At 36.1% G+C, this 15,121-nt stretch overlaps 1 protein-coding gene across 4 annotated transcripts in view; it reads left to right on the forward strand.

Moving 5' to 3' along the window:
- The window catches only part of SFMBT1 (Scm like with four mbt domains 1), a 170,991-nt gene that overhangs the window by 116,347 nt on the left and 39,523 nt on the right, over positions 1 to 15,121 (forward strand). For all 4 annotated transcript variants that reach the window (XM_031957430.1, XM_003762561.4, XM_031957441.1 and 1 more), the window contains exons 3-6: positions 4,992 to 5,086; positions 7,717 to 7,957; positions 13,226 to 13,314; positions 14,859 to 15,105. In XM_031957430.1, the coding sequence (XP_031813290.1) occupies positions 4,992 to 5,086; positions 7,717 to 7,957; positions 13,226 to 13,314; positions 14,859 to 15,105 (672 nt within the window). The remainder of the gene's footprint in view (positions 1 to 4,991; positions 5,087 to 7,716; positions 7,958 to 13,225; positions 13,315 to 14,858; positions 15,106 to 15,121) is intronic.

The following is a 15,121-nucleotide window of genomic DNA, read 5'->3' on the forward strand; positions in this document are numbered from 1 at the left end:
TGTCGTCTTTGAAAAATCATTGCTGGTCATTCAGCTATCATTTCTGTCAAGCTTTTCTGAGATAGATTGTTGATCTAGTTTTACTCTCATCTCCTTATTCTGAACTTCAGTTTACTACTATTTTTATTTTGTCCTTTCTGATCTAAAGGTCATTTTCCTTGGCCAAGACAAAAAAAATCAAACTAAGGATAACTCTTCAATTTTTTTTCTCCATCCATCATTACTATACTACCCTTCTCAATCTGTAGTGTTTTATATGTTTTGATCAAGTAACCAGCAAGCATTTACTAAGCACCTACTATATGCCAGATACAAAAAGTGAGCCATTCTTTTTCCTTCAGGAGCTGACATTCTAACTGAGGAAATACAGTGCATTCATAAACAAATCTAGAATAAAGACAACATAAAAACAGTGATCCAGGGAGATGACTTTTGACCTAAGGGTCCAGGAATTACAGGAAGTGACATTTGAACTGAACCTTTAAGGAGAAATAAAAGTTCCAAAATGTAAGGGGGAGGAGGGGAAGCATTCCAGACTTGGGGTCTGTAAGAGGTATGGAAAAGGAGATAAAATATTGTGTATAGAGAACAACAGATAGGCCCTTTTATCTGGAGGATAATTTTAGAGGGACAGTCTGTGTAATTTTCATGGAAAATAGACTACAATTAGATAAGTTATGAAGCACTTGTGTTTGTGCTAGGCACTGTGCCTAGCATGCTGTATACAAAAAAATGGAAAAAATAACCCCTCATTCAAAAAGGTTACATTCTAATGGCAGAGAGAACATGTAAACAATTAAGTTGAAAAAATATGTATGCGGAATAGATGAAAGGAAGGGGACACCATGAAAAGTCACATTTGAGCCAAGTGTTGAAGGAAGTCTGGGAAACCAAGAGATGGTGGTGATTGTGGTAGGCTTAGAGTAGAGAGTGGGGATCAGATGAGACAAAAACTGAGAAAACAAAAGGTTTAGAACAAGGAAGGGAAGGGAAAATATGGAGTGGAGAGAAGAGTTTTTTTAGGTTTCTAGTCCAAATTTTCTCACTTGTTTTGTCTTATCCCTTTGGCAGTCTGTTGCTACCTATCCTATTGCTCCTTTTTTCAGAATAATGTAATAGGCAGAATGAAACACATTGTGGAGATAGAACACTTGTGACTTAGGAGATTGAGGGTATGGCTACTGCTGTTAATGACTGACAGTGGAATGAGAGTATATAGGTTGTGATATTTCTTTTATCTTCTGTATAGCTAAAAAGGTACTCTATGTTTTCATTGTCATTCTTTCTTAATTTTATAAGTACAGGTTACACTTGTGTATTCATCCTTTGTCTTTTCTACATTTTAAAAATTGAACTGATTGATTTATGGGCTTAATTTAATAGGACCCTGTGGTGTTGCTATTTTAGTAAAGTATAATTGTATATAATTAAAGGATGATAAAATTAGAGCCAAAAGATACTTCAGATGTCATCAAGTGTGACCTCCTCATTTTACAGTTGAGCACTTTGAAGCCTCAGTAGTTTAATGCTTTATCAAGGTTGCACAAGTACAAATGCCAAAGCCAAGACTTAAACCAACTTCTTTGACTCCAAATACAGCATTCTTTCCAGATAGTTATCAGAGATAGCTCACTGTAAAATACTCACTTTGGCTCAGTTGAGATGTAATACTATAATTTTAAAGTTCAAAATGGGAATTAAGATGTGAAAGTAACCCAAAATGATTTTTTTTAGGTCTCATTTCAGTCAAAACAATTACTTAATAGAATTCAGCCAGTTGTTTCCCTAGTCACAAACAAAACACCAAAACTTGATAAGTAGAACTCAAAGAATCATTGGTTGATCATTATGGATGTACTGTTTTTTGTGCTAAAGATGTATTTCAAAAGATTGCTTATAAATTGAATACTTATAAATTGAGTCCAGTTATAAATACATTTGAAAAATTGCATGATACAGTGGAATATCATTAGATGATATAATAACGATATCAATAATAGTTAACATTTATGTAGTATTTACTATGTTCTAGGAACTCTATTAGGCATCATTAAAATAACTCCCCCCCTTTTTTTTTTAATAACTTCTATCTCATTTAATCCTCACAACAAACCCTGGGAAGTAGGTACTATTATTATCTCCTTCTTTCTGAGGCCAATAAAAGTTAGTTGAGTTGTCCAAGGTCACTAGGAAGTGTCTGAGGCTGGATTTGAACTCAAATCTTCGTAACTCCAGCCTGATACTCTATTTTTGGTGCCATAGTTAAAAAATCCTGAGTTCTAATGTTATCTCCATTATACACTACCTTTATAGCCTTAGCAAAGTCACGACTTCCTTGGCTCTGTTTTCTCATTTATTAAATGGAAAGTTGGAATAGAGTATGAGATCCCTTCAAGCTTTGGTTCTTGCATATGTGCCTTGTAAGAGGCACTGTCAAAAGTTTAGCAGATAGTTCCTGGGCTTGAAATATAATAGGGATGGAGCAGAGACAGATGTCATGTTCCATTATTATATAACTGAGTTATAGAGCAAAATCTAGTCTAAGTGTGAGGAGGAACATCATAACTGACCAGTGAGATAGGTGAAAGCTTCATAGAGGATGTGTTATTTGCTTGATACTTTAAAAGATAAATTGGAAATTAACATGAAATAAAGGGGAGGGAAGACATTCTATGCATAGGAAATATTGGGATTAATTTAATTCAGTAACTATTAGACTCCTACCATGTGCCCAGGACTATGATAAACATTTAAAGAAGGTTGTCCTTGCCCTTAAGGATTTTCTAATCTAATGGGGGAAGACAATACACAAAAGGAAGTTGAAAAGTGGGTGTGGGAGGGAATGCCACATTTGAGGGTACCCATTGAAATGAGGAATAGCTACAGGTGGAAAGTGAAGGGAGTTGGGAGTCCAGTTTCTGCCCTCTAAGGTTTTAGGAATTTAGTATTCCACTCTCCAGCCCTTCAGTCAAAGGGGAGAGGAGACTGAGGAAAGTGGCATCCAGCCTTGGCTTGAATTTGGAGCATGTTGATGAAATTAGAATTAAAAGCACAGTGGTGGGGATGGGGTGAGGAAAAGATATTCCATTTTCATTGGAGGTAGGAAGTACCTTTGGATAGAGAGTACAACTCAGTGATGGGAGTAATATAAAATGAAGCTAAAAATTGTAGCAACATATTGTGAAGAGGTTTGATTTTTAATCATTGTCAATAGGGAGCCTCAGAAAATTTTTCAGGTGATGAGAGAGAGACCTGTATGGATATATTTTTAAGATTATTTTGGCAGTATTATAAAGGATAGGGAAAGTATGGAAGTGCCCACTTGAAGAGAAGCTATTGCCAATAGGAAATGGAAATAACTCCCTTATTTTCATTTTAAAGATTTTTTTCTTGGAACAGCTAGATGGCACAGTGGATAGAGCACCAGCTCTGGAATCAGAAGTGTGGTGTTCTTCTTTTTCTAAAATATAATGGTTCTCTCTGGGAGCTGGTTTTTTGGGGAGATTTTCTGAGGCAGCCTTAGTTTCAGTTCAAAGTAATAATCACTTCAAATACAGCCAACTGATAAAATCCAGATGTTTATTTTCTCCTTCCAAGTCTTGTCTCTTTCCTTGGTTCTGGTTAGCTTTAATAGAGACCTATCTCTCTCCTTGGTTCTAAGTGCTCCCTCCGAATGTCTCCAAATCCAAAGGTTTGTTCTTCAGCCTCCAGCCAGCACAAAGTTAGCTTTCTTTGGTTCCGAGAGCTCTTGTTGCTAGCTGCAGCTTCTCTCTGAATCTTGGTTCTGCCCGACTGCAGATTAGCTTCTCAATCTCCCGAACTGAACTCTCTGTCAATCTTCCGAAATGACTTCTAGCTCTAGCTCAACTCCGACTCGTGGCTTCTTCTGAACTGACTGACTGGCTCACTGAAGCTCTTTTTATGCTTGGTGTAAAAGGTTGACTTCTCCTCCGAGAAGTCTCTCCTCCGAGAGAGCGCGATTATGGGTTTCTGACTTGTGAATCTCATACTGAATACTGACTTGTGAATTTCCCAAAAGTGTGAACTCCAATGAGTACTTAAATACATTAGTGAGCTAGAGAATTTGCTAAGTACCATGCTAAATTAGGCAACTGACATCACTTTGTAAAGATTCTAACAAGAAGGACCTGAGTTTAAATTTGGCCTCAGACACTTAACATTTACTAGATGTATGACCCTGGGCAAGTCACTTAACCCTAATTGCTTTGTTTTCCCCCTCCCTCCAAAAATGTTCTTTTCTTATCCCTTACACCTCCTTTGTTCCTGACTTTGCTATTTCTGTTTAGGATACCATCATTATTCCATTTAACTAGACTTGGCACCTAGGTGTTATTCTCAACTCCTCATTTGTGGCATGTGCTTCACACTTCATCTCCCTTAGGTTTCCTCAAGCCTCTCCCCATTCCAGTTCATCCTTCACTTAGCTGTCAGATCTAACACCCTCTGTGGCTCTTTATTATCTTTAGGATCAAATATCAAGTCATTTATTTGGCTTTTAAAGCCCTTCAAAAGCTGGCCCCTTCTTAACCTTCTAGTCTTCTTATACTTTACTCCCCTCCATGTACTCTGCTGTCCAGTGACAGTAGTCTCCTTGCTTTCTCAAACAACAAGTTTTTGCTTTTTTACTGGCACTTCTCCATGTCTGAAATTCTCTCCCTGTTTGTCTCTACCTTCAGGTTTCTTTTCAGTTTCAACCAAAGTTCTGCTTTCTACAAGGTCTCTCTCAGTCCTCTTTCATTTTAGTGTCTTCCCTCAAAAATGATCTCCAGGTTATCTTGTTTGTACATAGTTGTTTGGATGTTATCTTCACCAGTAGATAGTGAGATTCTTGAGATCAGAGACTTTTTTTTTTTTTTTTTTTTTGTATTGGTAGATCTTAGCACAGTGCATGGCACATAGCAGGTATTGCTTAATAAATGCTTGTGGTTTGGTCAAAAAAATGAGAACTTCACTTTATTGCTGCATTTTAGATGCTGGATCTGGTGTGGAGGAAGTGGAATTTAACTGGGATGAATATCTAGAAGATACAGGATCCATAGCAGCTCCTCATGGATCTTTTAAACATGTAAGTCATCATTTTATTTTCTTGTCTTTTTCTATATATTCTTTGCCCCTCGGATTCATAGATAACTCTCTAGAAAATTTAAAATTTCTTGAAGTTAGAACAAGATAAACTTTCTGAGTATGTTTACTTTATTAAAAATTCCTTTTCAGGTAGTTGTTATTTTGCCTACTAATTCTTGTCAGATTATTCAATTGATTCAGTAACCTTTTATGTATGTCAGTCTTTGTAGCATCATGGTCAGACGTCTGTGGATAAAATGGACAAAATTGTAGCAGTTTTGTATATTCCTTTGAAATGATCAAACTTATAGCAGGCAACAATATAGGACTTAGAGTAGTTTAGACTTTAGAGATGATCTGATTTATCTCCATTTTGTTGAGTTGATTGAAGTCAGGAGAGGTAAAGAGACTTGCCTGTTATCATTCAGCTGTTGTGCTTCTAAGTCGGTATTTGAACTGATTCTTTGACTGAGGGTGGATTTGTTTCCACTATTCCAGCCCTTTCTTAAGAGTCCTTGTTGATACCTTAAGCTAGTGTGTCTCCTTTGCTTTCTGCTCTGGGAACAGCAACCCTTCAGGTGGCAATGATAGGAATAGGAAGCCAGTTTCCCACAGTCAGTTCATTGTACTTCATCTTACTAGGAGGAGACCTTTAATTGTTTTTATGGTAAGGACATCATAGCTATCTTTTTGAGCCATACCAATGGTCTTTGTGGCCATTTTTCTATTAAATGTAGTGTCAAAGCAGAATTACATGATGTTAACATCTGATGTTTAGGCCTATATCTGTATAATTTATATTAATTACATGAATCTATCTAAACCAGGATTTCTGAATTTGAGGCCTGAAAACTTTTTTAAAAAAATGTTATAACTATTTTAATATAATGATTTTCTTTTATAATCTGTTTTAATTTATGTATTTAAAACATTTCTGAGAATGGATTATTAGATTTCATTTATCAGACTGTCACATAGGCACATGACACAAAAAGGATGAGAACCCAATATCTTTTATCTTTTATCAGTGGGTTTATTCTAAGTATCTTCTTAAAGTATAAGTTCTATTTTTTAAAAAAATAACATTCCCTTATAAGAGGAGCTAATTTTCACATATGCTGTGATTTGGTGAACAAAACAGTGAGTATATTGTCTATAGTGTGTTTAATCTATTTTTTTTTTTGTATCCTTTTTTAGTCTTTGTTTTTGCAGACTGAAATCTTTCTTTTTAAAATATTTTCATACAGAATTGTCCTTCTTTGGACTTTTTATAGCTGAGTCATGTATATCCATTTTGGAATTTTCCGATTAAAGTTGCATATTTCAAGTGCAGATATGATTTTAACTATTTTTTATGATTTAAAAAAAATCAGTTAATAAAGCAATAGAGCCCCCTAGTGACTATCTGAATTTATACTAATTTTAACTATTTGGAGTCATGAAAAAAAGAAGCAAATAAAAAGCTTTTAATGTAGTCTTAATTTTTCAAATGTGCTTACATAAAATACACATTCAAATGCATTTCAAATATATGACTGTAGAAATATTTACAATTCCAGAGAGGTTTGTCTAAACTAGTATTTCATTCTGGCAATATTTGATGGAGTCAAGTTATGATACAGATTAAAACATTTTATTGAACAGAATAAAAAATAGAAGAGTTCATCCAACTATTAGGATTGAATCTGTATTCACCTAATTATATAGCTGACAATTAATTTTTTCAAGAATCTTATATTCAACATCAATGAAATATGTGCTAACAAAATTTAGGACCTTAAAATTTTGTTCAAATTATCTTACTGATTTCATAATTTAACACAATTTGTTTTAGAGTGTTGAAAGATATATTAACTATAGAGAGCTTTGCTTTTCTATAATTGAATTTGGAATTAACTTAATCCAGGTTCATGAAGAAAATGTACTTTCTTGTACTTGACTTTTTTTTTTTTTTTTTTTTTTTTTTTTACAGTACAGAGCATATGGAATACATATTACCTATCTTCTTTGGACATTTATCAGTAGATACTTTTGGTTTTGCTTTTTAAACTTTGAACATTAGTCAGCATCGGACTTTTAGAAATTTCTTTTCAATGATTTAAAGAGAACGTCTACATTTTTGTTTTACTTATACAAATGTTATGCAGGGAATTCATGCTCTAATTTTTAATTTTACCATTTTGTCTAAAAATGATAAATTGGAAGTAGTATGGAACAGTGGAGAGCATACTGAACTTAGTATGAGGGAATTCTGGGTTTTTGTTCCTTCTCTATGCTTACTAACTTAGTAACCATGGGCAAATGATTGGCTTAACTTGTGTGAACCTGAGGCACAAATCCTTGACATATTGAATAATACAAGACGCTATTAAAAACTTATAGGCTCTGTAAAAATTAAGTGTTCTTTAAACATATGCTTCTGTGGGTAAAACATGTTATTTCATTTTTCTGAAAGTGTTGCTACTCCTGTTTTGGTCCACTTAGAGTACAATTTTTGATTTTGTGCTGTTACAAATAATGTTTTATTTAAGGCTTTTGTGTTTAAAGACTTTTTAAAAATAAGAAATATTGTCAATAAGAATATTTTATCTGCCTTATATGGTCTGGTGGTTATCGAATTTTGTTATTCAGGTGGATACAAGTCTGCAAAATGGATTTGCCCCTGGCATGAAACTAGAGGTTGCTGTAAAATCTGATCATGAAACTTACTGGGTTGCTACCATCATCACCACATGTGGACAGTTACTCTTGTTGCGTTATGATGGCTATGGAGAAGACAGAAAAGCAGATTTCTGGTGTGATATCAGAACAGCTGATTTACATCCCATTGGCTGGTGTGAGCAGAATAAGAAGATTCTCAAAGCACCTGAAGGTAATAGAAAACTTCCTGTAGGATGAATAGTACTATAGCAAAATTGTGGCTATCCAAGTAGGATGCCTGCAACCTCAAGTCTGATTAAGAATTTTTCAAAAACCATTTTGAATGAAATATTTCTAAAGTGTATAATCTTCCTTGCCTTATTAATCATAGGGGTATTGGATGCACTTTAATCTTTACTCAGCCATTATTTTGAACATCTGTTATATTCTTCAGTAATGTAGTTCACCCCCCTCACTACATTTGGGGGGACGAGGACATTAGGCTGTTTGCCCTGACATTAATGGCCCATACCTGCTATGCTTTGGAGCTTCTTATGTTTTGCATTGTGGTTCTTATAGTCTTCATGGCTATGATTTCCCAGTTCCATCTTCCCTTATGATTTGACACTTATAATCTAATTTGCTACTTTTATGTTTTCTAAACCAACTAGTTTATCTTGCTGAAACTGTGTAATAAAATTAAATAGTAGATTTTTATTGAGGACTTTGAACTGTTCTCTTATGCTTAGAATATGAGCTTTGTAACATCTCTTTAGGTTTTCCAGTGGCTTCTTTCTTTACTTTCTTGGTTTCAGCATATTATTGGCATAGGTGAGATACCCAATACTTAAGATGTTTATATATGCTCACTACTGGTTTTGGTTTCTTCTTCTATAAAGTGAGGAGGTTGGGATAAAAAGCTTTTAATTTCTCTTCCAGCTTTGGATCTGTGATCTCAATGTAGATGGTATTGTTTTCAAGTAAATACAGGAGCTCTAGTTGGAGGAAGAATTGAAGCTTGGGAGATTAAATTAGAAACATAAAGACAAAGATGAATTATATAGTTCTAATACATAACTTTAAAATGTAGGCTATACTCTCATTCTTTTGAAACTGTATGTATAACAAATACTTGATTTATTCAAAGGGATTTAGTCTTCCTTATTTCATCTCCTGTATCCTGATGGTCAACAAGACCTAACATTACTCTTGAAATATTCCTTTCTTTTGACTTCCAGTCTTTTGACCTCTCAATTCTTTCCTAGACTATCTCCAAGGTACTAGGTACTTTTTCCTTTTTTTGTCCCATCTTGATCCCTTTGTGAATCATTTCAAATATACATTATCTTCTCATAAATCCCTGCCACCCTTATCCTATTTGTGCCCTGCCAAGTTTTATTGGGCCATAAGAAATTTTAGGCAATCCTGTACTATCACATTCCCCATAATTTTTCATTCTTCCTCAAACCTTCTACTTTAAAAAAAAAAAAAAAAGTTTTTATTTTATTTTTTAAATTACATGTGAAATTTTTAATTTTTTCAAAAAACAATTTTTAGCTCCAAATTCTCTCCTACTCTCCCATCCTTCAGTCCTCAAGAAAGATAATGATTACACGTGTGCAGACATGTAATACATTCCCATATTATTCATGTTGTGAAAAAAAAATACAGGCAAAAAAATCCCAAGAAAAAGGAAGGTTAAAAAAAAAGATGCTTTGATTTGTGTTCAGATTCCATTAATTCTTTCTCTGGAGGTGGTTAGCATTTTTCATCATGAGTCCTTCAGAATTGTCTTGGATTTTTGTATTGCTAAGAATAGCTAGATCATTCATAATTCATCATTGTACGATATTACTGTTATTATATATAGTGTTCTGGATTCTACTCACTTAACTTTACCTCAGTTGTTGTAAGTCCAGGTTTTTCTGCATATCTTGCTTATCTTATATATGCTGATGATTCTTAAATCTAATTGTCCTACCCCTCTCTGCTTTAGTTTCACATCTCCAAGTGCTTTTCAGACATTTCAAACTGGATGTTCAGTAAATAGAATTCATTATCGGCTCCTTCCCACTTCCTGTATTATTGCTGAGGGCAACACCATTCTCTCAGTTCAGTCAGACTCACTACTGAGTTATCCTTAATATTTTACAGTCTTCACCCAGGTCCTGTCCAGTTCTCTTTCCTTTTCCCTCCTCCACTGTCCATCCCTGCAACATCTCTCTAATATGCCTCTTTCTTGCTCTTCTCTGCCACTGGTCTAGAGCTGGCCCTCATCACCTCAGGCTCTAATTATTTCTTGATCCTGCTGGTGTGTTTGCCTCTCAGGGATCTCAAGGATATATACCAGTGGTTCAACCACCTAAAGCTGACAAATTCTATCTAGTCATTCTGCTTCTCAATAAATTCCATTCATTCACTTTTGCCTCTGGGACTAAATGCAGATTGCTCTATTTGGCATTCAAAAACCCCTTTATAACCTAGCAAAATCTTATCATTGTTTTCTTACATTTTACTTTGTACCTACCCATTGTCTTTGATCCAAAGACCCTGTCTTCCTTACTGTTTCATAAGCTAGAAGATACTCCATCTTTGTCTTGGTTCCGGCTGCCCTCCTTGCTTGGAACACTTCTGTTGAGGTGTGAGAATTGAGGGTAAAAGAGCCCCTCTGGCCGATGTCACAAATCCTTGGCAAAAGAATTCACAAACTTGAAGTTTATGGCAAAAAGGGATTTATTTACACTAAGAAGACTGCTTCTTATTGGGCAGAGAATCCTGTTAGGATAATTTTGCGAAATGTCTGGGCATACAGCACTAGATATATTGGGGTTTCTTTTGGCTCCAAACCAGGACCAATTCCAGATGAATAAGGGACCAATCCCCAGCTCAATAAAGGGCCTTGGCTATGCCTCAGGCTGAGATTTCCAATTGAATGAGATTACTTATCTGGGAGTTACCTTTATGGACAGAAGAGTGGGTCCCTCCCAGAGGGTAGGGGGGTTTTGAGACTCAGGACAGCCCTTCTCCCCCATGGTTTACGTCAGGGCCTTTTACACCAGGCCTCTCCAAAGGTTAAAGTGGACACAGTTTATATCATTTTCCTGCCTCAAGAAGCAACAACCAAATTCATTTGGGGAAAAGGGACAAAAGTCTCATCTTCTGTAGCTGCTTCAAGCTGACAGGATTCATAGAGTTGTCCCTGTGTTCAGTGGGGGTTCAGGCCAGGAGGGGAAGTGCGAGATCTGAAGATAGCAGCAGCATTGTCTAAGGGATGTTATGTGTCTAAGTCAGTTGTTCCATGATCTTCAGGCTGAACGAGCAGTTGAAAATTCATAGCTTTGAGCCTAGAGGAAATAAATCTTACAAGCAGCTTAAAAATGCAGGGGTCAAATATGAGTAAAAAAATTATTATTAGAAGTGGAGTTAGTATAGGGGCTAGTAAAGACCATAACCAGGAACCCCACCCAGAAGAAGAGTGGGAGGTGTGTGAGGAGTTTTCCATGAATATCTTGCATCCAGCTAGCTTTCTCTAAGATTCTCTCAGTACAAAGCTGAACCTTCCTTGAGTTGTTGATGTTCAGCAGGACGAAATGACCAGGGCACAAACACTCCACTTGAGGCAAGGAGATAATCCAAGGCTATTTGGTTATCTAAAACCCTGTTAGCAAGAGAGTTCAAAGATTCTTGAATCTCCGGGAGAGAGTGTGCGGGTTTTATTGGCCAGCTGGTTGATTGTGGCAATCACATTGGAGAGGATGTTTTCATGTTTTAAGTATCCCACTCAGGGAACCAGCATTTCTATGCCTGTCTTTAAACACCAAAGATCATTTTCCCAAAATCCCCATCTTTGTCTCCTTGAAGTGGCAGTGTTTGAGGCAGTGGCATTATATGCTATGAAAGGAACACTTAGGTAACCTAGGATGTAAGATCCATAGTGCTTAAAAGATCCACCCGTGCTTAAGCATCGGGAAGAGAGAATTACAGGCTGGGGTGGGTTCCAGTCAGAGACATTCCTCTTAACAGATCCCTAGAAACATTGAAGTGGAATGGAGAATGTACTTTACAGAGAAAAGCACATTCCTTAGGTGCACAGATGGTACTTAAGGTCAGGTTCTGTAGCAGTTTCCTAGTTGCTTATCCTTCCTTGGGGAAGGATGATTGTAGTTACATGGACATTCTGTCAATTAGAATGTTAATTTTCAGGAGGTTATGAAGAAGCTTCAAAGAAGGTGCTGTCTTAATTTAGGATCTTGAGACAAGGCCAAAAAGGCCTCAGTCCACTTGTCTTGCTTTTGGCAGAACAAATCAAGCTGCTGGGTAGTGCTATAGTTAATTGAGCCATTAATGGGCCATTTTTCCTAGTTCTCCAAGATATATTGAAGCTAGGCAGCATTGCAAAAGTAAATGAGTTTCTTAGTCTTCAGATCTTTCAAACTGAATTTGTCTCTGTTTTTTAAGAGACATCCTAAGGGAGAATCCTCAGAGATAGAGGTAGATTGTCCTATTTTGCCACAAGCCTTAGATTTCCCTGATTCTCTTAGGTGTCCCCAGAGAAGCAGATGACGAAGTTCCCTGTCTTCTGTTAGAGCACAGGAATTCCCAGTATGAGTATCCTCAGCCAAAAAATTCTACTAGAGTCTGAAGTTCCCAGCGAATCAAATCTTCCTGGGTAGTTAAGTGTCTTAGCTACAAAACGGACAATTAGCAAGAGAAGGCTTACCACTGCTGGACTCTTGGGGATCTCCATAATGGGCCACCAAATGTTGAGGTGTGAGAATTGAGGGCAAGAGATCCCTTCTAGTCGATGTTGCAAATTCTTGGCAAAAGATTTAACAAACCTGAAGTTTTTGGCAAAAAAGGATTTATTTACACTAAGAAGACAGCTTTCTTGGTGGGCAAAGAATCCTGTTAGGAGGGTTTTGAGATTGCCCCTACGGTTTACATCAGGGACTCCACTGAAGATTAAAGGGGACACAGTTTACATCACTTCTGCCTTAACTCCATCTGGTGTTTTCCCTGGCTCACCTTCCTCTGGGTATCTAGTAAAATTCTATATTTTACAGGAACATTTTCCAACTTTCTTAATTCTAGTGGCTTTCTGCTTATCTTTTATATGGCTTGTTTTATATATATTTGTTTGTCATTCCCTCTATTAGATTTTGAGCTCCTTGAGGACAAGGGGTTGCCTTTTGTCTCTTTTGGTATACCATAGTGCCTGATATATAGTAGGTGCTTAATATGTGTTGATTGATTCTTTAGGTAGATTGGCTGTAAAGTGGCAGTATTCCAACTTTGTACTTAATGTTATTTGCAGTCTTCATTAAACTAAGAATTATTTCTGTGTATCCAAATTAGGAACTGAATTCAGTCTTGCTGAGCTGTATAAGGAAAAGCAGATGGAATAATAAGCTTTGAAATATTATTTAGGAATTTAAAAAAGGTAAATTTATAGGTTATTTTTGACAAAAGATAATTATTTTCCATTTATTTTCCCCTTTAGGTATCAAGGACAAGATTTCTGACTGCTATGAGTTCCTACGGGAGACTCTGAAGGGAGCATATAGTGCTCCTTCTAATCTGCTAGAGGGCGTGAGTGTTGATGCCAGTGGAAGCAATGTGGAAAAACTTGAAACTATAGTGATATTTTCTGTTAAAATTTTTATATAAAGATACTTATTTTACTTTCCTGGATGTCCCCCAGTTTTTTGGAGGGGATGGCACAAAATGACTGGATCTATGATTTCATTGGTATAAGGGACTCTAGATGCTCCCACTACCAATGCAGGTTGGCACCTGCTCTGCAATTTTGTCCTAGACAGTTGCTTGAGGCACTGGAGTTAAATGGCTTGCCAAGGCCACAGATAGGGTTTACATAGACATTATACATCAGAAGTAATACTTGAACCCAGGTCTCTGATTTCCAGAAAGTTGCTCTTATCACTGGTGCTAAGTTGCCTTTTTGGGTGCTTTTAGACCTCTCAAAACAATCATTTAGTATATCTCCTTTATTTTACAAAGGAAGAAACTGAGATCTACCAGGAAGAAGTGATTTAGTCTCATAAATAATGGAGTGGATGTGATCTTGATGTCCAGACCTCTGATATATAGTAGGTGGATGTTAACACTGTGAGTGCCTACCTCTCTGTCCTGGGCAATTCCAAGGATACTAGTTTCAGAGAAGTTACTAACCTACATTGACAGAGGGAGCTTTGCTTATCTAGGACTTCCTTAAACCAGTGAAATCACAGGACCAACTTCTACCTTTGTTATCTAGGCACATTTGTTTAAAATGTCATCCCCTGATCTTCCCTTTACCTCCTGCTTTTCGTTGTTTTTACAACAATTTTTTTTAAAAGAAGATATGCTTTTCTTGGTGCTGTGCCATCCTTCTGGATTGTATGGCTTACTTTATTTTCCTTTGTGATTTCTTACTTCTCCCAATGGATATAAACACTTTGTGTGGATAGGTAATCTTAGTTTAAATAGTAATACATACTGAGAAAATGAATGTAATCATGGGTTTTAAAGGAGAGAGTAAATCATAAATTTTGAAAAGAAACTTGTGTCTTTAGTGGTTTCATAATAGATAATTAAGGAAACAGGCAAACTTTTCCTTTTTGAATGGTAACTAAAAAACTTTCCCCAATGAAACCAAATAATGTCAACATGCAGAGTTCTTGAAATGTTGTTAATTTGATTTTAAATTTGATTAGTCTGTAGCATGAAATCACCTTGTACATAGCAACAAAAATGTAAAAGAACACTGGGGATTTAGTCAGTAATCTTTAAGTTTTACTTAAATATATTGTTGGATCTTTTATCTCCTTTATCTCTGTGGGTACTCCCTCCCTTAGTGCAGATTGCAGACTAGCTGTGCCTTCTTATTTTATCTAGGTCTATGTTGTCTAGGTCTTTTCATAAATTTTTGGTAGAGGTTATATTCAAAAAAGTAGATGTTTTATTCTGAGTCTCTTGTTACTGCATTTTTATAGTTTGTTTTAATATCATTTAATGATTTAGTTTATGCTAATTAACATTTTTGAATCCAAAATTATGTCTTCATTGATTTTGGTTACTTGTTCTTTTATTTCATTGTGTCCACTTTTTTTTTTTTTTTTTTTTTTTACTTGTAGCTTCATAAAGGGAAGAATCCTTTGGATCTCATTGCACCAGGCTCCAGACTGGAATGTCAGAATTTCCAGGATTCTTTAAGCACTTGGATTGTTAATGTAGCAGATAATATTGGGGGAAGATTGAAATTGCACTATGAAGGTCTGGAGAATTCTGACCAATTTGAACAGTGGTTGTTTTACCTGGATCCATTCCTTCATCAAGTTGGTTGGGCATCTCAGGAGGGATATGCACTTCATCCTCCAACAGGTGAAGAACAACTTTT

This window comes from Sarcophilus harrisii, chromosome 1, assembly GCF_902635505.1.
Source record: "Sarcophilus harrisii chromosome 1, mSarHar1.11, whole genome shotgun sequence".
Lineage (NCBI taxonomy): Eukaryota > Metazoa > Chordata > Mammalia > Dasyuromorphia > Dasyuridae > Sarcophilus > Sarcophilus harrisii.